Source organism: Mizuhopecten yessoensis, unplaced genomic scaffold (genome assembly GCF_002113885.1).
Source record: "Mizuhopecten yessoensis strain PY_sf001 unplaced genomic scaffold, ASM211388v2 scaffold9651, whole genome shotgun sequence".
NCBI classification, from domain to species: Eukaryota; Metazoa; Mollusca; class Bivalvia; order Pectinida; family Pectinidae; genus Mizuhopecten; species Mizuhopecten yessoensis.
In genome coordinates this window covers 639,447-662,414 of record NW_018408154.1, presented here as the reverse complement: position 1 = coordinate 662,414, position 22,968 = coordinate 639,447, and the positions used below count along the sequence as shown (strand labels likewise).

Sequence of the window (22,968 nt, the reverse complement as noted above, 5' to 3'; positions counted from 1 at the left end):
GCTTTCGGAAACGTCTTTGATGTGTACATTATGAACCGTGCCACTGCATCAAGGTGACGTCAAACCTCGGAGGCTGGCAAATCCACCAGCAGAGTCAACCACCGTTTATCGTGAAAGATAAACGTAACACACACGTGATGTAACTTTGGAATCGGTAATAGAAACAGTGTGCCATTTAATGAATAACAATGCATTATAAAGCTGTTCGTCCTCTATGTCTCGTTGGTGATGCTAGGGGCCAAAAAGATGGAAATCTCAATTGTCCAGACTACTGTAGAAACAGAGGGTACAGACTGATGTAGAAACAGAGGGTCCAGACTACTGTAGAAACAGAGGGTCCTGACTATTGTAGAAACAGAGGGTCCAGACTACTGTAGAAACAGAGGGTCCAGACTACTGTAGAAACAGAGGGTCAAGGCTACTTTAGAAACAGAGGGTCCAGACTACTGTAGAAGCAGAGGGGCAGATGCGTTAAACCCCTTAATTGGTTAATTTCAAAGTTTAGAGGAGTTCTGCTTAATTTCAAATTGGTAGCCAATAATGGATCTTTTCATTTTTAGAGCTAGTCAATAAAGCCATCCGTGTATTCTTGATATATTTAACACCCTGATCGAGAGGCTGGGCTTACCGTGCTACCTATCTAGAACCGATACTTCAATGTCAACCAATTAACTTGATACGTACTATTAACACATGGCATTGTTTTACTGCGTACAGTAAAAATGTAATTGGTCATAATTGATTTACAGTACGTTTACTTAATAGGTACCTGATGATGATTTAACCCTATCCCTTTGACGAATTATTTAAGAATCATCAAATGTCAGACAGTGGCTACACTAACTCATTGCTGGATATACAATAAAAATGGCCAATCATTTGATGAATTGAACAAAACTTGATGTATTGATATCTACTTATCATTACCATAGCAAGTCATACAAAAGGTTTAAAATTAGAAAAAAATATAAATATACTTTGGCTCCTGGCCGATTAGACTCCTGAAGTCAAGACCAAACTTGGTAGTATGCCCTTTACCAGTAGACAGGTGCTTGGTGGAAGCCACGACGTTGTGTAAAACCAATTAGGGCGATAACAATCTGTGCCTAGGAAGTTAAGATGATACGAGGTTATCATCGCCAAGTCGTAGTGCGAGATTAACTAGCTCATCGTGTATACACTCAAAAACATCTTATATCGTCTGATAACCCAAGTGCCGAACTTAAATACCAAGGTTATCTTACATACGTACAATTACTCAGGGAAGGAAATTAACACTTGTTTTTCAATAACTACTGATATTACCAATTCTACCGGTGCTTTTTTTGACCTGTTAGAAAGCGTCCTGTAATGCATAAATAATTTGAGTGCTACTTTGGTACTTTTCCAGGTAGTGTTGACGTCAACATGAGCTGGTGTAGCTTCTCGAGAGATAAAAACAGGGTTCCTTTTATAGTATAAATAATAGCTTAGTTCATATGAATTGTCTTGGTGACATTCAGTGTATTTTTTACAAAATTACACGTAAGCTCGTTCAAAGAGACAACTCTATTACTTTATAAATGGGTGCGTCCAAAGATACCAACCATCAGTATTGTTATGTAGTTTCCATCATAATCGGTGTGTAACTGTATAGTCATTTAGATTTTTTTAAATCTTTGTTATGCAGTTTAAGGAATAATAAAAAAAAATGTATAGTCACATAGAATGTTTAAAGGGTTTGCTATGCAGTTTCCCTATGTTCTAATATAACATCAGCACAGCCACTCACCAGGTCCAGATGTTACCTTACTTGAATGCAAAACAACAAGGACGAGGTGTTAAACATTGTAAAAATGGCTATATAGATGCATACTGCCATCACTATATTGGAGAAATTTGTACGGAATTGAACAGCAATACAGTAATGTGAAACACCTTTCGTTAGAATATATAGTTAACGTCTCCTTACAGATTTGAAGAAACGGCCTTGGGTGACGATAGTGGTACTTTCTCTCTTCTGTGTGTCATCACAGTTTGGTGAGTATGAATTGGTCCTCTGTTTGGTGTGTGACATAATAATTTGATGTTTATGAACTCAACATTTCTAACCTTCAGTTGTGACATCATAAAATTGACTGTACATTACTACAGTTTGATCTCCAATTATAGCATATCGACAAAAGTCATCTAAACACACGTGATGCACAATTGTTTAATTATGACGTAATATTAAATGGCGCCATTTTTTTTCATGATGGTAATGACGTCACATGAACTGAAGCTAAGTGACTGAATGTTCACAAAGACGCAATATCAGATATAATGTAGCTAACGTACAATTTTATCTCGATTAATAGCTAGCGTGGTTATGGTACCCTGTGACGTAAGAAAGGCAGAGACATGCGCACTTGACCTGCAGGCATTAAGTGATGAAGTGATATCATCAACCATCATAACTGCAAAAACGGAGGAGCTGTGTAGGTAAGTCGTAGGAACTCGTACAGACTTATAGTTTAACAAGCCCCCTTAAAGATGCTATAGTCACAAAAAATTCCAACCCCTGATAAGTTATATAGACTCCAATAAAAAAGGTTAAAAATCAGAATTTATATATGTGATTTGAATATAACAAACTTGCACATAAACTATTAAAGTGGTACCTAGGGACTTTCACGTAATTAAGAAAAAGGCAACAAAGCTGATACTTCCGTAAAAACAGGTGTTCGGACTTGTAACATGTCAGTCACTTATTATCTGAAGATCAAGTTTTCTCTCAGATATTTGTGGCTATTGGAATGCACAAAAAACATAGTTTAATGTCTGAGTAACATAGTTTACCGATATATATAGGTTATGTAAAAGCAAGTGCCTTGTGACGTTAATGAATATTTCAGTTGTATCCACCATTGTACTTTCAGTTTGAATGTTTAAACTTTGCATGTCTAACTCAATTATAACTTTAAAGAACGTTTTGAAATGACACATCATCTATAGTTTATTGTTGATCTAGGTTACTTAGCCCTTACTTTCTTATTATTATCAAATCAGATATATTACAACGAAACTTTACTCTAATTTTACCGGTTTCGCATAGCAACATCTATCTTGATTTAGGGCCGGTGTGCGTCTGCACAGCCAGTAAATGAGAAAAGCGACATGTATTGTCTTGCTGTATAAATAAACTTTAGAAATATTTCATTAGGTAGAATTCAGTTGGATCGCAAAAAATGTCACAGATTTAACACAAAAGGACAAAATATACAACAGCCTCAACACAGAAGGACAAAATATACCACAGCCTTAACACAGAAGGACAAAATATACAACAGCCTTAATACAAAATGACAAAATATACCACAGCATCAACACAAAATGACAAAATATACCAAAGCCTCAACACAAAAGGACAAAATATACCACAGCCTTAACAAAAAAAGGACAAAATATACCACAGCCTTAACACAAAAGGACAAAATATACCACAGTCTCAACACAAAAGGACAAAATATCCCACAGCCTTAACAAAAAAAGGACAAAATATACCACGGCCTCAACACAGAAGGACAAAATATACCACAGCCTTAACACAAAAGGACAAAATATACCACTGCCTTAACAAAAAAAGGACAAAATATTCCACAGCCTTAACAAAAAAAGGACATAATATACCACAGCCTTAACAAAAAAGGACAAAACATACCAGAGCCTTAATACGAAATGACAAAATATACCACTCCCTAAAAACAAAAGGACAAAATATACCACAGCTTCAACACAACAGGACAAAATATACCACAGCATCACCAAAAAAGGACAAAATATACCACAGCCTCAAGACAAAAGGACAAAATATACCACAGCTTCAACACAACAGGACAAAATATACCACAGCCTCAACACGAAAGGACAAAATATACCACAGCCTTAATATAGAAGAACAAAATATACCACAGCCTTAATAGAGAAGGACAAAATATACCACAGTCTAAATACAAAACGACAAAATATACCACGGCCTCAACACAGAAGGACAAAATATACAACAGCCTTAATACAAAATGACAAAATATACCACAGCATCAACACAAAATGACAAAATATACCACAGCCTTAACACAAAAGGACAAAATATACCACTGCCTTAACAAAAAAAGGACAAAATATTCCACAGCCTTAACAAAAAAAGGACATAATATACCACAGCCTTAACAAAAAAAGGACAAAATATACCACAGCCTTAACAAAAAAAGTACAAAATATACCACAGCCTTAACAAAAAAAGTACAAAATATACCACAGCCTTAACAAAAAAAGGACAAAATATACAACAGCCTTAATACAAAATGACAAAATATACCACAGCATCAACACAAAATGACAAAATATACCACAGCCTTAATATAGAAGAACAAAATATACCACAGCCTTAATACAGAAGGACAAAATATACAACAGTCTAAATACAAAATGACAAAATATACAACGGCCTCAACACAGAAGGACAAAATATACAACAACCTTAATACAGAAGGACAAAATATACAACAGTCTAAATACAAAATGACAAAATATACAACGGCCTCAACACAGAAGGACAAAATATACAACAGCCTTAATACGAAATGACAAAATATACCACACCCTAAAATCAAAAGGACAAAATATCCCACGACATCAACACAAAAGGACAAAATATACCACGGCCTCAACACAGAAGGACAAAATATACCACAACCTTAATACAGAAGGACAAAATATACAACAGTCTAAATACAAAATGACAAAATATACAACGGCCTCAACACAGAAGGACAAAATATACCACAGCCTTAATATAAAAGGACAAAATATACCACGGCCTCAACACAGAAGGACAAAATATACCACAACCTTAATACAGAAGGACAAAATATACCACAGCCTAAATACAAAATGACAAAATATACCACGGCCTCAACACAGAAGGACAAATTGATACAAGTAGATACCCAGCAACAACAATAAATGTGAAGACATCAAAATAATATGAAAACACCTTGAAACTCGACAAGAGGCTTGAGTGGAAACTGTGTATTACGGAAGGATAAGGTTTCTAAGCAACACACGAAAAAAACACAATGATATATCCTGTCTATTCCAGGAAAGTGTGTAGCTCACCAACTCAATGCAATCAACATGTCTGCTATCAAGGCAGGAAATAAAATACGTAATTTATTTGAAAATTTATAATATCAATTCCTTGTGTGTGATACAGCTTTATCGTGGTTTTCTTTATAGGACATCACTATTGAACAACAGTCACATCGAATGTTACCGTGCCAACACGGAGCAGTGTGGAGTAAATAAGTATGAATACCTCCGAATTCAGTGGAAGGAAACTCGGACGGACGTGGACAACGCCTGCACTGGAGGTTTGTAGGGACGACACTTCCTGTTGATATTATAGAAATGCATGGAGGGGCCATGAGGCCATTGACCCCTTAAAACTATTTGATTTTGACTAAAAAGTTGCTGAAAATGGCCCACTGCTCTCAAATTCCAGGATTTTCCCTGGGAATGGGTAAACATGAAACTGAGAAAGCATAAGGTTAATCACATACGCACAGGGTGTTTCTTACATGAAGCATTGAACTAGGCTAGCCATGTGTAAGTTAGACTATTCAATGGCGGGGTTCTGTAAGCATACCAGCAACAATGCTTACATGAAACTGTCAATCTGCGGCCATGAAATAATGAAGTGGTGCTATTTATGCACATTTTATATATGAGTATTACTGCCTACATAAAAATTCATTACAAACGAGGGGAGGTAACTCTGATAGATAGTTTGAATATTTTGGTCAAGATATCCCAGAGTTACCTTCCTTCTGTACATTTCGATTTCGAAATCCAATAGTGTTTTTTGTATGACCCATGAGTTGTTTATCTAATCTTTTAGTTTCATATGAAAGCAATAATTTATAAATAATGTAGTATTATACAAGTAAATATTTTTTGTGGATAGGGATGCTATAAAATTGTCATAACTGGACAGTAACAAAACACACCTCAGTTTCTCATGAACTACATATCAGAGCATGTACACATACACAGCTAAGCCTCAGTACAGGAATGATAGAAAATACTCCCGATACACATATCTTGATATGCTTATGTTATAAAAGGTCTGTTGATTGTGTTTCCTGAAGTTAATTTTAATTTTAATTGTTTACAATGTTGCCAAGTCGACTGTCACACTTTGACCAACCAAGATTTTTTTTACAAATTATAAACTAAATTATTGTTATAGTCGCAAAAGGCTAAATTCGTTGTATGATGTGGTTGTGGTATTTTACTGTTTTACTTGTCATTAGTATACCTGGATACAACTGACGTTTTCTATTCCGTTCACTAATTTCATTTTGATAAGACATAATACAATGTAGTTTGCTGTACATAAGAGTTAAAAACTTCGGAAGGTATACCAGACTAGGTCTGTACTTAGAATGGTTAACACAATAGTTTTGCACTGTGTGACCTTTTTGTTTATAAATTTTCTCAATGGCGCGCTGTTTACAAATTTTCTCAATGGCGCGCTCAACGCCTTTGTGGGGAAACCTTCAATGTTGCACATCTTGGTTTAGTGGCGGAGTTTGCCAACCCCCACTAAGGCTTATGGCCACCAACTAATGTATTTGTTTTACTTTATATATGATAATGCTATGCTGTACTTGTCAGATGTTTGACATCGTCATGTTTGGGTATTATTTGTTTGAAAATATATTAAAAGTCACCAACCGGTGACCTTTTTCACTCATATGTTCTTTTGGTTGTTTATGTGACAGGACGGAAAGTGCATAAATGATGCTATGTCACATAATCTTTCTCCATTAGCAAGAGCTACCAAGCTAGCTGACCTAGTAACATACCTTTAATATTGTATGAAAAGTAATTCAGTATGTACCACCTCGTACTATCTTCCTAACGTTAAAGGGTATTGTATTTGTTTGTTTGTAGCTTGCCTCCTTTACCAGACGTTTCCCTCCTGTACACAGATGGTTGCAACAAACGTCATCACACAAAATACAAAACAATATGAGAATTTCTGCAGGTAAATACATTACAGTTTTAGAAATTATATTTAATTTGAAATTATATTACTTATTGTTTGAAATGAAAACAATAGGCGAAGCACAAGTTTGAAATACAATATTTTATAATCCATCCCTAACCATGCATAGAAGTGTACCTGCCATAGATATAGTCTGTCAAGATTCTTGTGTTCCTGGTCTATGTACTATTATATGTAAAACACCACTCAACGTGTTAACTTATTGTCTCCCTTATATTGGTATCAAGCACCATATCAATCTTTTCAAACTAACAAGATATTATATCATTCATTTTCAGCACGTTCAAAGATAGTCTACGGTGCGCTGATACAGTGCTACAGACCTGTCAGTTCGAGCAACCATTTTACCTGTCCCTTTTGGAACCGGATATTGTGTTGGCTTGGCAACAGTTCTGTAAAACCGGTAAGTGATTTCGCTTTATCAACAGAGGCTGACAGTACAGGGTACATTAATTAACGTTGTAGGTGTTTAACTAGTGTACGTGTGTCTTTACCGCATATACCAACATCGTAGAACGGTGTATACAATTACTTATGCATAGTGACCTTTGTGATCTCTTATTAATATTATCTTTAAGACTTCCGCGATATTAACATAAGAATCAGAAATATATACAATTTAGTTTGTCATCATATTTGACGCTGTGATACAATTTGTCCATGTTTTGGTTACGATGTGGTACAATTTGTCCGTGTTTTGGTGACGCTGTGGTATAATTTGTCCGTTTTGGTGACGATGTGGTACATTTTATTTTCTTGTTTAGGTGACGCTTTGGAACTTTTTGTCCATGTTGTGGTGACGCTGTGGTTAATTTTTTCAGAGTTTTTATGACGCTGTTGTACATTTTGTCTGTGAAGTGGCGACGCCGTGGTACATTTAGTCTGTGATTTGGTGGAAATGTGGTACATTTTGTCTGTGTTTTGGTGACGCTGTGGTACATTTTGTTCGTGTTGTGTTGAGACTGGTTAATTTTGTCAGTGTTTTGGTGACGCTGTGGTACATTTTATTCGTGTTGTGGTGACGCTGTGCTTACTTTTGTCTGTGTTTTGGTGTCGATGTGGTACATTTTGTCCGTGTTTTGGTGACGCTGTGGTTAATTTTGTCAGTGTTTTGGTGACGTTTTGGTACATTTTGTTCGTGTTGTGTTGACGCTGTGGTACATTTTGTCTGTGTTTTGGTGACGTTGTGGTACATTTTGTCAGTGTTTTGGTGACGCTGTGGTTCATTTTGTCAGTGTTTTGGTAACGATGTGGTACATTTTGTCAGTGTTTTGGTAACGATGTGGTAAATTTTGTTTGTGTTTTGGTGACGCTGTGGTTAATTTTGTCCGTGTTTTGGTGAGGCTGTGGTTAATTTTGTCTGTGTTTTGGTTTCGCTGTGGTACATTTCTATGTTTTTGTTTCGGCGTGGTACATTTTAAAGATGGCCTTCTAATTTATCGCGGTGTATTGACACTGAAAAATATATCGTTTGGTATTGACGCTACAAGATGTTTTGTCTTGGCGATGTCATATGTTTTGTCGTTTTATTTGACGCTGTTTTACATTTTGTCGACGGTTGCTGAACCCTAGGTATATCTTTGTTTAACATGTGTCGTTATCTTTCTTCACCGAAGGTTGTTTGAGGCTGGACAACACGGTCACTGCAATAGAGTCGTGTCTTCCTCACATTGAAGATACCACAGATCCCTCGAGCCAGTGTCGGTGGGTACAGTATGATAGTATCATGTACAGTAAATACCATGCTTAACGTTTTCACACCTTACAGTCAAACAAAACAAGTATATTTTGGCAGCAGTTAAAATCTTCAAAATCCTTTTCCATACCAGTCTTCGTTGACCATCATTCTGTGTCTAGTTGGTGAGGTGGTGCAGTGAATGGTTTTCTCGCCTTTCATCAAGACGACCGGGGATCGACTCCCCGATCGGACGTGAAAATGTCAACCCCATGCGCGTTTCTATCCGGGTTGAATAGTATACGTTTTTATAACTTGTTTAAATATTGTTGTAAAATTGACTATATATATACATACATTGTATGTATAACAAAAACCGTGGAACCGTCTCTAAGCCATTCACCACTTATGAGGTTCTTTAGGAGTTTATTTTGAAGAGTGTATTTTTTTCATTATCTTAATCCTATATAAGGACTTTTCATTCTTATATTTACATTTGCGCTGCAACACACTATATGAACATTACCAGCAGAAATGCATTTCATTTGAGTATGAACGCGGTTACATCAATATTAAACATGAAGCCCTAGCGGACTTCAAGCAATTTGGATGCAACCGATTTGCGTTCATACCGGCATGAACATTTTAAAAACGCCGTTCAATCCCTATTTAAATTTTGAAATATGTGAAAGAGGTTTTTCCGAAATTTTGCAAACTTTTATTCTTGACCATGAGTTGATTTGATACTGATGTTGGTTCCAGATCTCACTGGGAGTTCAAACTCTGTCTACAGACGCATTCCGTTTGTCCGGAGTTTATGGAACTTCTCAAAATTTACAAGTCGACCTATAGCTACGATATGGTGGATGTACAATGTACTACCACCACTACAACAACAACAACAACAACGACGACACCACCGACAACAACAACGACCACGCCTACAACTACAACAACGCCCACAACTACAACTACAACAACACCCACAACTACAACGACCACGCCCACAACTACAACGACCACGCCCACTACTACAACGACAACGCCTACAACAACACCGACAACTACCACACAAGGTAAGTATCTCAGATATAAATTCTGTGCGGATCGATCAGAATTTTGCTCCTTTCCAACTGATGAATTAATCAATCCATTTTCAAAAGAATTTACGAGGGGGTCTGATTTAAGTAGGGGTCAACCACTCTAATTTCCCTTTTCTGAGACAATTATTAACATACAGTCATATCTATTTCAGTGAAACAAATAGTTTATACCTTCATTAAACCAACTGCAATAGCTCAAAAACGATTGAAAACAAACAAACTCAATTATAAGACCTTTGTCACTGTTATTGACCCATCAAAAATACGCTGTGATGGAAGGTATGACGTCAGAATCACGTGTCATTTTTCTATTTTGACGTCACAGTTTACTTTCTATCGCTTTATTTTCTCAGCTGTACAATGTAGATTTAATTATGTTTTGTTTTACTCACGACTTCGTTGTAAATAAGTGTTCAACTGATCAGTTTTAAAATATGTTTGAAAACAAAAGATTTTTTTAGATAATGTCTAGACTATTTTATGAGTAGTATTTTACGACCAACCTTTCTGGGTTCGTAAAACATACGATTGTATTCCAGCTCTGCCCGCTATACACATAGAATCATGCAGTGCGGACAGTTTGTGGAAGCTTTCATCCATGGACGAGAAGAATTTTGCACCGGAAGTCCTCGTGTGAGTTAGATTTTAAACGAACGCGTCTTTGAATGAAGGAGGTGGAACATGTATCAGCAATGAATCAAAGTATTGAAATCTTAAGTTCGAAATAACATATTGCAATAAACGTGCATTAAATCCAACTTATTTCCTTAATGTTTATATAGAGTCATGCCCTTTTTCTGATTCAGAGAAGCAAGAGAACTGTTAAACTTTTCGGGTTTTAGAGATATGTTAAAGAGTAACTGTAGTGCAAATAGTAACCGATAATAAAACATTCCTTGTGTTTATATAATGATGTTGCCGAAAACCGCATCGAAATCGCTGGACCGGTTACCAAGTTACGACAGGTAGAAGTTGAGCGTTTTACCTGCGTTTCCATATGCTCATCAAGCGTACCGCGCGCCGCTAAAAGTTGTGCACACGTATTGGTGACGTCACAACGGGAACACAAGAAAAACCGGCATCATGGCGAATAACGTTACCTACGTATCGATCTGAGAAAGCGACGAAGAATCTGTTGATTTATACATGTCTGACGGCTCATCTAACTTTGAGATGGACGGGGCAACCTACGACGGAGTAACACAGCCTTACATGTTCGAACCAGAGACGGATGACGACCCAAACGAGGAAACTTCAGTGGCCGACCACGAGCCCGAGATCCAAACCATACGACTTTGAAGCAACAATTGGTAAGTTTATTTTGACGCAAATTAGGTTGATTATTAGACCATTTTTTGACTTTAAGAAAGATTAGCCTACCAGCATTTCTTCGCTAAGTAACGTGTATAGAAAATTCAGTTGTCACATTACACAAAAATGTAGATTTGGCGCAATACAACTAGAAACTATGGACGGATACCGGTTTTCTAGGTCCTTACAGCTATCGCTCAAATGGCAGTGTAAAGTACCTTGATAAAAAAGTATATGTCTACAAATTCAAAGAAAACTTATTACATCTCCTTCAATTTTCAGTTGTAGATGCGGACACTGTCCTGCAATGTCTACCGAAGTGGAAAGTATTTGTTGCAAAGAAGTCGACCAGGTCCAAGTCATGATGGATGCCATTCCAGGTGACCTATCATGCATCACTCTCCATCCTGGATTTGATGCTGTCTGTTTGAATATTTATGTTCTGCAGACAGCATACCTGACATTTCGTCAGTACCATGGTCAATTGACAGACGATGAAAACAAGTAAGTAAACACTCATTTTATTTAATCATTATTATTTAATTTGTTTTTCAATGTTTCACAATCTAACTGAATGTATACACAGAATAACAAAACACTGCATTGTGAAAGATGACTAAAACCCAAGAATATATGAAATTTTCAGCAATTTTGCAAGAGTCTATCCACTTTATTCAAAGTAGTTCTTACCAGTCTGTTTTGAAAATGAAGAATTGGAAGATTTACATATATGCCAACTTTTTTATGCAAGATAATGATTTTTTTTCCAGGAGAAATCGATATATTGCCTTTCGTCAATTTGTGAGATGGTGCTGGGGTTGGCTTGGTCGACATGTTCGTGTACGACTCCCAGCATGTGCTGTTACATGTATCAGGAATGCTTTCCCTGCACCGGACGGACAGTACAATGGCTTTAAATTTGAATGAGAAAACAACAGAACACTTTCTTATTTGTATGCTTATTTATGATTAAATTAGCTACTGTTTTTTTTATGTCAGTTTGATATTTATGTAGACATTTTGTTCCCATTACTACATTAAATATCATATAAAACCAACATATGGTCTCTTTATTATTTTCAAACACATCACAATTATTAAAATGTAAAAGGCCAGGCCCCGGTTGCTCAAATGTTATTAGAGATATAAGTGGTGGTTATAACTAATCCTCAAAAGACATCATTTATTTTTCTCAAAAAATCAAGTAAAATGATTAAAATGATCTCTGGTGTTCTTGATTTTGTTGTATTCAAGTTATAGTTTTCCCTAACTGATAAAAAGTATCTTTAAACAACTGGGGCCAGCACTTTGAATAGTCCAACATGTGTAGTCTCCATATCTACATGCATGATTCATAATCCAAGACACCAAAGTCTCAACTGTAGGCTAGTGCCTAAACCTGGACATTAGTCCAGAAACAGCTTCGGACTTCTCTGGGTGAACAAAGTTCATACATAGCGGTGGTGGCGATTCTCCAACAACCTCGCAATTGGGAATCTGTAAAAGTTTCACCCGTTCCTTGGTTGCTTTCATCAAATCTGTAACATAATCTGTAACATGACAAGAAAGAGATATTAGACCTTTTAAATGATTGCTCTTTTACTAGTTTTAATATGCATAAAGTGCTATCAAAATGCACAAGATGATAAATTATTGAAAATATGGGAACACAGAAATTTGTAGTTGCCACATAATAACATATATATAAAACACTCGTTCTCAAAGCAGCAAAAAAAAATAACCAACCAACCATCAACTTCACATGCCAGCAAAAAAAAAATCATTCTGGCATATTCTGTCATTGGCAGTTTGAAACCATTGAATTATTTTCTAAAGTAAAATTACGAATGAAATTAAATAATTATATAACTTACTGAAGGTGCACTCTGTTCTCACTTGTCGAACTGTGTAGTCACCATTCTTTTGCTTGGGGAATGTGATTCTGTATCTCTTTTCACCATTTTGAAGTGACGCCTGTTCTCTCGAAACTTTCTCATTGAAGTGCAGTGCAGCCAGCAACAATCTGCAGAAGGGAAAAGAGCAATCTAAATCAGAAGGGAAAACAAATCTACACTTGACAACGAATATCTTACTGACAGTGTCATCAAACATAGGTGAAATAGTAAAAAAATAAATAACTTTAAAACTATACATTTATTAATTTTATATTATAGACATGTATATATTGGCAATATTTACATTGGTTTGAGAATAATTAAGAATTTGTACTACATGTGCATGTAGTGTATGGTGATTTACCTTTATCCTTTCCTTTATATCTTGTTTGTGTGTAGTGGGATCTTTGTGATGGCCGACTTAAACTCTTCTGTGAAGCCACAGACTTAGTTTTAGGCTCCACTGAGACAACAGTTACCTGAAAAAAGGAAACATGATATATATCAATTATGAAACATTATGGCCATTGAGCATACAAGGTACATTGATAAAATAAATATTTTCAATCTTCAAGAGCTAGTTTTTATTTTATACAGTTAGAGATCAGGATATAATTCTTTTGTATGTTTATTATTGTTATTTATGTTCAAAAAAATATTACTATTTTATTTTGCAAGGTTCAGGTTGTGTCAGGGAAGTTATCATGCACATCAGACTAACAGAGCCGTCAAGTTTTTATAAGGACCTCCAGATTATTTTCTAGTGTGACTCGCAACCTCCCATGGCAGGGTAAATAAAGTTAGTGGATTTATCCATGTCTGGTCAAAAGTCATTGATCCCTTGCGGGTTTTTGTGTTCTTACCATTGACTAGGTTAGATAATATTAACATAGAATAAAAATGTCAATATTATTTTTAAAAAAATCAGACTGGTTTTGTTAGCAACTAATTGGGGCCAATCATTGCGTGTCATCAATTTACACAAAGATAAAAAAAATACCTTACCTCCATACTTGAGCTTAGGTCATCTGCTTCAATATGTGTCGGTGCCTGTGGACATGAAGCATCTTCTGGCTCACGTTCTTCATACTCTCTGATCAACTGCAATTTGTAAATAAGCATGATATAGAGATGTCCCCTTAATATCAATATTTTGTAATGCAATTCATTTAGGAAATTTCTGTTTTATAATTTGTTAAGATTGACATATTACTAAGATATTGACATATTATTAAGGTATTGAGATTTAAAGCTATTACCTTTACACATTCACACAGGGCCCTGAACAGTGTCACATTAATTTGAACCAAAAAAGTCGAAATAGGATTTCCGTCGAAACAGGTTACACGTGTAGAAATCATTGGTCATCAGTACAAGATTACAGATAATATATTTATATAGGAAACACATATAAACACTCACACGTTGGATGTCCCTTTTAACGAATGCCGACCTAGGCCTTTTCACAGTCTTCGGTGTTGTCAAATCAGTCTCGGGGCTTGAGGGACGTTTCCCACGAGGTGTCAGCATGGTCGGTGTCGACATTGTCGGTGTCGTTGTAGTATTGAAAATAGTAGGGACGGCATCTTCTTCTAGTGAAGAGGACTTCACAGTCTTCCCACTTGATTCTAACAGTCCTAACCGGAATTTCAGTGGAAAACAATCTTCCTCGAAGTGGGCACTGCACAACACTGTGTGACGAGTCGGCTCCCAATCTTTGCGTTTTCTTCTCTGACACAAAAGCAACCCATTGTCGGTGAATATCAAGTCTCTTTGCAGGAAAAGTATGCATGGAAACTCCATTGATAGTAGTATTGAAGCATCCTCCTGCAACACAACGTCGACCACAGCGAGATACCGGCGTGTTTTCTTTGTAAATCACGGACATGACGAAGATGTTTTGATAGTGTTTCGTAATGGCTACCCGAGCTTACCTGAGTTTGGGTCACCGCTGCTACGTCACTTCCGGCCTAGGTCAAAATCGGAGATTTTCCGATTTGCGCTCAGGTGTGAAATTTAGTAAAAAGGTTACAACTTCGGTATTTTTGCAAAAAAAAATAAAAATGTGATTTTTTTGAGTGTTCTATTTATCAATCTTTCTTTACTTGAAAAATATTGCAGCACTACAGTTACTCTTAACTTGTCTGTTTTTAGAAATGTGTTAACTTTTCTGTTTTCAGAGATGTATTAGATTTCTGTTTTCAAAAATGTGTTAACTTTTCTGTTTTCAGAGATGCAATAACGACGGCGACCTGTCTGTGTAACACCATTTCCGAGATGTGTAAACTATTTCGTGTGATGCACAACATGCCTAAATCAATTCACACGTTTTGCACATCCTCGGATGTAAGGACATGTGCACGTGCTGGACTGAGTAACACCGGGCTGAACCAGACTGCACAACTTGTGGAGAGTCAGTGTAGTAAGCGGAACGTGCTGCACGTGGACCAGGATGACGAGAACGCGGGGTGTACAGGACATAACTACGGTATCATGCCATGTAACACAGGTAAAACACGTGCACAATTACTTCTTAAGATTTTGCATGATAAGATTGTTTTGTCCCCGTACAAAAGTAAAGGGATATGAGCTCTTGATGAAATGAAAAAGTAAACTCCCTGGGTAAAAACTATTACCACCAGAATGAAATGCGTGCTTGTTAAGAAATGGATATTGTGTGATTCTTATTTCACTATTTTGTGCTTTACTTAATTACACATCATAACCGGAAATACTCTTATCATGCAAGTTTGTATAGTGGAGGGAAAGTAGGACAAAATACAATGCTGTAAGTGCACCACTCAAGCCCATGGCTTAACTAGTGTTATATGTTGACATTTTGAGTGCATTGTGCAGAGATTATGTCGTGGTACGGCAACTGTGATAACATCCACCAACGACTATATTATGTATGAAGAAATCCTGTAAACCGAAGAGAAATACAATTTTACAAACAAAGTGCGTTGTCGCTTGGGTAGAATCATTTTGCTTTAGGCATGGGTGTGAATGATGCAGAACCATCGTAGAGCAGATAAGCTGCGCGCGCACACTAAGGGATAACGGGACAGATCAAATTTTACTCTCTTTGAAGTTCCTCCTGACCAATTTCTTATCAATTAAACGCCAATGATATATGCATGGCTGTACTGTTATGTTCGGGACTAGCTCATGAGCCATGATGGTCGTCTGATGGTCTTGATATTTTACTTTTCTGCATGGTCAATTCCATCTAGACTTTTTATTTAAATATTCGTCCGCTATTTTTATTGTTTTGTTTAAATTATTTATTTTGAAGGGAAGGTTGTTTCGAAATGAATATGTTCAGTTCACACAATTTTATTTCAATAAGTTCCATCAGGCCGATTAATCTGGGATGGTACTAATATATGATTATACTGTAAGTTAACTACACACAGAATAACAAATGTCTTAAGAAGTTAATTGTTTGGAAGATAAAGACATGAATCCTGGCTGACGTTTTCTAATTCAAAACGAACAAATACTGGTAATATGATTCACATTTCTGTTTTCAGGGAACAAGGCCAGAGTGTTTCCAGTTGTCATGGTGACTTTGCTGTGTGTTATACATATGTTTGTATGAGTTTGTAGTAGGTACAGATCTCGAGTTATACGTAGTGCATTCCATACATAGATTTGGGTCACACTGAGTGACGTATCAACACATGACATGTTAAAGACCAAGTAGAAGATCAGCGGAAACAGGACTCATCTTAACTGTTAATCACCGTTATCTAAATACATAAGGACGGGAAGTGTGCAATGACTAGATGGTGCATCTCGTACAGTAAATATATTTTAATCCAATGTCATGCACCATATCAGTGGTAACGTTAAGCCGGAAAATATGCACTTATGATAAACAAGGAACCAAATCATTGTCATTTTGTTTCAATACGTGTTTTAATACTACGACGGTATGGCCTCCTTGTAGGAAGTATCAATTTTTCTGCTGGGATATGTTGTCATCTATAATTTGATAATAGCAAAAATGTCACTGTTTTTCCATAGATTATTTACCAAAACACTTACTTAATATCCTATTGTTTATTATAAAGTCACGCCAAAATTGCCTGAAATCATATTTCACTTGTATCACATGACATGTAGATTAGTTATTACACACATTCCATCTTCTATACTATTAAGTGCATAGAAAAGATACTGAATCAATGTTACATGTAGTACGATAGAGAATCAGGGGAGGGAACTACTGGTGTTAATGTGGGAACTACTGGTGTTAGTGAGGAACTACTGGTGTTAGTGTGGGAACTACTGGTGTTAGTGTGGGAACTATTGGTGTTAATGTATCTATTTCAAATTTATTGAAACCAGATGATGCGTGGTGTTGCTAAAATAAGTATTGTGTTTTCACTGTTTAAACACGTGGCCTAGAACCTTATTAGGAGTTATTGTTTGGTTATATCTTGATTTAAGTGTATATTTCTATTCTATATATGAAATATTTGCTGTTTTCAGAAATTAAATTAAATGCTTGCTTTTATGTCATGTAAGTATTGAAGTATTGAAAGAAAATAAATCCATACATGTAAAATGTATGACACTGTGTGACGTCGGTGTGTTGTTACATGCCAACTGATGCTATGCATATCGCTATCAATGTTTGTAATTATTTTTGGTATTATGAATCAGGATATGTACATTTTTTGTAAGTAAAATTCTTGGTCTAACGATTGACGCGTCAAGCTTCTGATACCATCTAAGCAAACCTTGTCTTAAATCCACCCAATCGAACTGTTATTTGTCCTTCGGTTTTTTTGAAGCCTTGAAGATTATTTTTTATGAGATATTTCGGATTATAGAAGAATATAATATTTATACATAAGCTGCTTTTTTCAAAACTAATATGAATGATTGTATTGTTAATGCATATGTATATATAGTTTGAGAATCATTTTGAACAATACCGATGTAGTTATAAGAATATTTTCGTTTTCATGAAATAACTTGTTATTTTTTACTTTTAATGTTAATAAATCAGTAGTTAAAGTCGGTGTGTTAAAGTCTAATAATCATTTTTTTCTCGTTAACGAGCTGGTTACATCTAGTTTTTTCTTCAGGTTTTTTTCTATAATCCAGTTTAAAACCATCTCATCATCAGGGAATTCTGTCGCCAGCAGGCCAGCAAATGGCCATACTGCATACTTATAACCCGCTGTTAAAAACAATATCCATAACCTCATCGTTTGTTGGTATCTCACGTGGTTATATTTGTGTCATTATTTTGAGGCGTCGCTATCGGACGCATTGCTTTGTTTCGCTGATGGACGGTTTTTCTTTGGTTTTCTTACAAGACAAAACATATAGGACATTGTTCATAAGTTCATGATTGCTTAGTACATGATTGTTCATACATGTTAAACAAGGGTGTCTATACAGTTGTAAATGGACTGGTTTGGTTTAGTTTGGTTTAGTATTGTTTAACATCCTATCAAAAGCTATTGTCGGGGCTTTCATGACGTTTTATAGTGGTATGCAAACAAAAATTTCATAAAGCGATTGTGAGGATTTGGTATGAAACACGGTAACAAATACGCATTCATAAATAACAGCAACAACAAAAATAAATCCTATTGATGTAACGGCCTCAAAGCGAAAACCGTGCTAGTTAAAACGAAATGAGTTTAAGTAATAGAAACAGTAAGCTAAACATGAATTACACCAAAATGTTGGAAATCCAAATTTCTCAAATTATAAGTACTGTTGCAAAAGAGGGACAAGGGGGTAAAACTCCTTTATTATGAATTAAAAACATGAGGAGTACTGTTTAACTTCAGTTTAAATGGTCCGTAAAGTGTTTATATTATGTTTAATTTCAGTTTAAATGGTCTGTAAAGTGTTATATTATGTACCCTACCACTACTGAAAAGAGATATCTGTGGCCATCAAGGTTACAGCAAACCTCGGGGGCTAGGTAATCCACCAGCAGAGTCTACCACCCGGTATCGTGAAAGATTAACGTAACACACACAGTAAATTGGACCATTAAAAATAATAGATACAGTAAGCTGAAAATTAATTAATACTGCGCCGCACAGCTGTTTCGTCCTCCTAACACTCAATTTGACAACTCACTGTGAGAAATGTATATGAAAGATGTCACTTTTGCAATGATAATCTGAAACTTTAAGTCACAAATCTGTACTATACATGTCTAGTCATACAGGAATTCATGGTTTTATGACGCAATCATCATCTATATACAATTATAAAGTGTTTGTGTTGGAGTAGGAATGAGAGGGATATTATGATATAACTTAAGATAAATAAATTATATGGAATGTCAATGTACTATAGAAAATAAGACTTTAATTGCATGTATATGCTTCACAACAAGTGAAAAGATGTATCTATCTCGAAAGTGATTGTGCTTGTTTCCTATCCTCCCTACATTACTGCTAGGACAACGATATTGGGGAGGAAGGAACCAAACCAAAGTACGAAAGTAGTAAAAGAAAGAGAACTCGAATAGCACAAGGCTGAAAGGCATTCCAATCTTCTAATCTATTCCTGAAGATGAAGTCCTAGGGAAGTATGGTTATTCATTGGCCTTCTGAAATAATCCCTTTATCAGCTTTGTCGGAATACAAAGTTCAGAAACATATCCACTAAGTTTATATCCATATCCAGATTTACTGATAACTTTAATGAGAACAATTTCGACGAGGATTTACTATTTTTGCTAATCGTGTGATGTTGAACGAAATAACTTCGTACAGAAAAGATCTGTTTATGCGTACCTCTTTTAAACAAAAGGTCATTTTAAACATAACCCCGTTCTAATAAATGGTATAGTCATAAATATCATAGCATTCACATACCATTAAAAGGGACGGTGCACAAGATAAGTAATTGTTAAGCTGTGCATTATGCAATTTATCGGTCGTTTTTAGCATGTTTTTTCATTTAGAATCACAAGATCTGTTAGTTAAACCCGATTCATCATTAATATCTTTTCTACAGATGGTTTTGTTAGTTTTGCTTGATTGCTTGCTATGTTACTGTTTTATATTTCATACCGTTAGTTTAAGTAACCACAAATAAAACACATTCTGATTTTTAAGTGTTTCGTTTGAAATGTTATTTGACAGAGCTTCTTGAATAAACATTGTATTTACCTTTCTCAGTGTTTCCATATCTTTAGATAGAGAAAGTATAATTTATGAACATGATATTCGAATACTAATCACAAATGTAATTATAAATTCAATCTTAGCTATTACGAAATGAGGTGTGTCAGTCACCTGTATTTAGTTTAAGTCAAAGTGAATTGATGGGCCCAATGTAGACGATATCTCGAAACATTGTTTGTACTGTTGGTGATACTACTTCTACTCATATATAATTCTCTAGAGTCGAGATATTTATTAATCCTACTTTTGTCCTCCAATCATTTGGTGTATCAAATAAAAAAATTGAAGCATGGACACTTTTTCTTTAAAGATAAACAAGTGTCCTTACAAGCACTAATTACATAGTCTTAAACGGCGGACATCAAATGTAGTGATATCAATCAAATATAGTGATATCAATCAAATACAGACTCTGATAACTTCCTAATTTTGTTCTGGAAAACCTTGAATCTCAGTTATCGTATACGATATCATCCGTTATAACCATTATTTTTTTCATATTGTATATGTCGTTCATGCTGCAAAACTGTTGGTCAATTATTATGTTGCCTAATATCAATATAGAATTATTCACTGTTTTTAAAATCTTAGATTAGACAGGAGACATGAATTTTATCTATAATATTAATGATTGGACGATGTATTACTTTTTAACCTTTAAGAGTAAACAATGCTGATTCTTAATATTAAGGGGGTCGCGGTGGCCGAGTTGTTAAGGCATCTGACCGTTTGTGATCACTAGCCCTCCACCGCTGGGTCGCAGGTGCGAGTCATAAGTGGGGCAGTCGCCAGGTACTGGTCGCAGGCCGATAGTTTTTGTACGGGTACTCCTGTTTTCCTCCACTAAAACCTGACTCGTCCTTAAATGTTAATTGGACGTAACACAAAGAACTAAACCAATCTTCATATTTTTTTCTTTTTAATTACTTTAGCACGGTTTGTCTGATGTCCTTTGTTAAATGAATTTCCCTTCAGTGTCTACGTGTTGCATAACATGTTAACTATGCTCCCATCTTAACTGTTATTGGTGACCTATCGACTTACTGGTGACGCCGCCTGTTACCTCAGATCACGACGGATACTGACTCAGGACACGGACATGATATCAGAGGGACATCCGTCCAGGTCATTTTAATACAAAACTCAAGTGACTATACCGGCGCCTGTTTTGAAACTATCAAAATCATAGCGCTTCAGAGAAAAATCATATGCGTCAAGGTTCACAGGGTATAGAATTCGGATAAAATGTATTGTTATGCATATTAAGATCGAAAGTAATTACATTACGTACTTTATAAATGGGTTTGAATCTTGGATAAACAATTAAAATGTCAATGTAACACAATAAATTGTCTCTTAAATGTCACAAAATACCTTATTTTGTTCGCCTTATTTTTTTTTTGCTTCTGTTACATGGTTCACGTAGGACAAACACGTGTGATTGTACATATTGTACCTATAAAGTTTAGTAATATAATTACAGTATGCCAGAAGATAACAACACTGCGGTATATAGCTGTTTCATCATAGTAGGATTCATCGGTGATTCTAGTGGAAAATAGGTGGTAATCCTAACGGGTCTAAACCAATGTTGAAACAGAAGGGAAGGAGGATTAAACACCTTTGGTAGGTTTGGCGGGTGGTGCAGTGGTCAGCGCACTTGCCTTTCACTAAGGCGGCTGGGGTTCGATTCCCCGATCGGACGTGAACAGGTTTAGGGTCACCTGGGAGACGAAGAAATCCACTAGCATAGTTTTCCACCTTGTATGAACGTAAGACTCATAGGTGTTTGCACAAATTAAACTTGGTAATAAATACAGTAAACCAAAAATTAAATACACAACGACATACAGCGGTTTCGTCTTTCAAGTACTCAAAGGTGATCATAGGGGCCAAAAATTGTGACATCTAAACAGGCCTGAACTATTTGAATAGAAAGACAGGTGCGCATTACCCCTTAATCATATAATGCTTAAAACTAATTGAAATACTGGTTCATTAATATAAATAATGAGTTAAGTGTGCATATTAGGAACTGTGCTATCATTCAAAAAAAGATAATTGAATAAAAAGATATAATAAATATAATAAAGGTTACGTCAAACTTTGGGAACAGAGAAACCCAACTGAAGATTCTACCGCCTTGTATCTCGAAAGATGAACGTAAGACACATTCAATGGTATTTACACCCATACATTATTTACTCTGTGGTATTCAGCTATTTCGTCTTTTAACACATAGGAGAAGCTGGGTGCCAATTTATAGAAATCTAAATCGGTCTTAACCCATGGTGAAAAAGAAGGGGAGATTGGTCAATTTTCTAAGTTACATAAGTTTAAAAAAATATATGAGTAATGGTTAATTTCAGTTTAATAATATGAGTAAGGTGTGTATATTATGAACCATGCCGTTATTAGAAAGAGTTACTCAGTATACTTGGGGCTATTAACGCTACGTTAACCTCTAGGACAAAAACATCAACCAGCAGAGTACACTGCCTTGTATCTCGAAATATGAAAGAAAGACATAAACAGGCGATCGTACCTTTAAAATTTGACAATCGATGCCGTATGTCAAATATTGATTAGACCGAACCATACAGCTGTTTCATTTCTAAAAATCATTACTGATGATAGGGGTCAAAGAGGTGGACATCCAAATTAGTATAAACTACTGTTGAAGCAGAAGGGCAGATGCGTAAAGCCCGGTAACTAAACG

General features: G+C 35.9%; 2 protein-coding genes and 1 long non-coding RNA gene across 3 annotated transcripts in view; 2 read left to right on the top strand and 1 right to left on the bottom strand.

The window, feature by feature from the left end:
- The window catches only part of LOC110458604, a 47,510-nt gene extending 28,440 nt beyond the window's left edge, over positions 1–19,070 (top strand). Inside the window, exons 2-11 of the mRNA XM_021510382.1 lie at positions 1,954–2,019; positions 2,340–2,463; positions 5,260–5,393; positions 6,979–7,072; positions 7,372–7,496; positions 8,710–8,797; positions 9,531–9,844; positions 10,411–10,504; positions 15,309–15,586; positions 16,611–19,070. Of these exons, the coding sequence (XP_021366057.1) occupies positions 1,954–2,019; positions 2,340–2,463; positions 5,260–5,393; positions 6,979–7,072; positions 7,372–7,496; positions 8,710–8,797; positions 9,531–9,844; positions 10,411–10,504; positions 15,309–15,586; positions 16,611–16,678 (1,385 nt within the window). The 3' untranslated portion in view covers positions 16,679–19,070. The remainder of the gene's footprint in view (positions 1–1,953; positions 2,020–2,339; positions 2,464–5,259; positions 5,394–6,978; positions 7,073–7,371; positions 7,497–8,709; positions 8,798–9,530; positions 9,845–10,410; positions 10,505–15,308; positions 15,587–16,610) is intronic.
- Positions 10,526–12,043, top strand: LOC110458606. The gene is made up of 3 exons (XR_002463812.1): positions 10,526–11,181; positions 11,465–11,686; positions 11,953–12,043. It is a non-coding gene; the product is annotated as an uncharacterized LOC110458606 (long non-coding RNA).
- Positions 12,640–15,035, bottom strand: LOC110458605. Its single transcript, XM_021510383.1, has 5 exons — positions 14,500–15,035; positions 14,083–14,178; positions 13,442–13,556; positions 13,057–13,205; positions 12,640–12,732 (listed from the first exon to the last, which is right to left on the bottom strand). Exons 1-4 carry the CDS (start codon positions 14,878–14,880, stop codon positions 13,075–13,077), a joined length of 723 nt encoding a protein of 240 aa, XP_021366058.1. The 5' UTR covers positions 14,881–15,035; the 3' UTR covers positions 12,640–12,732; positions 13,057–13,074.
- Positions 19,071–22,968: the final 3,898 nt, after the last annotated feature.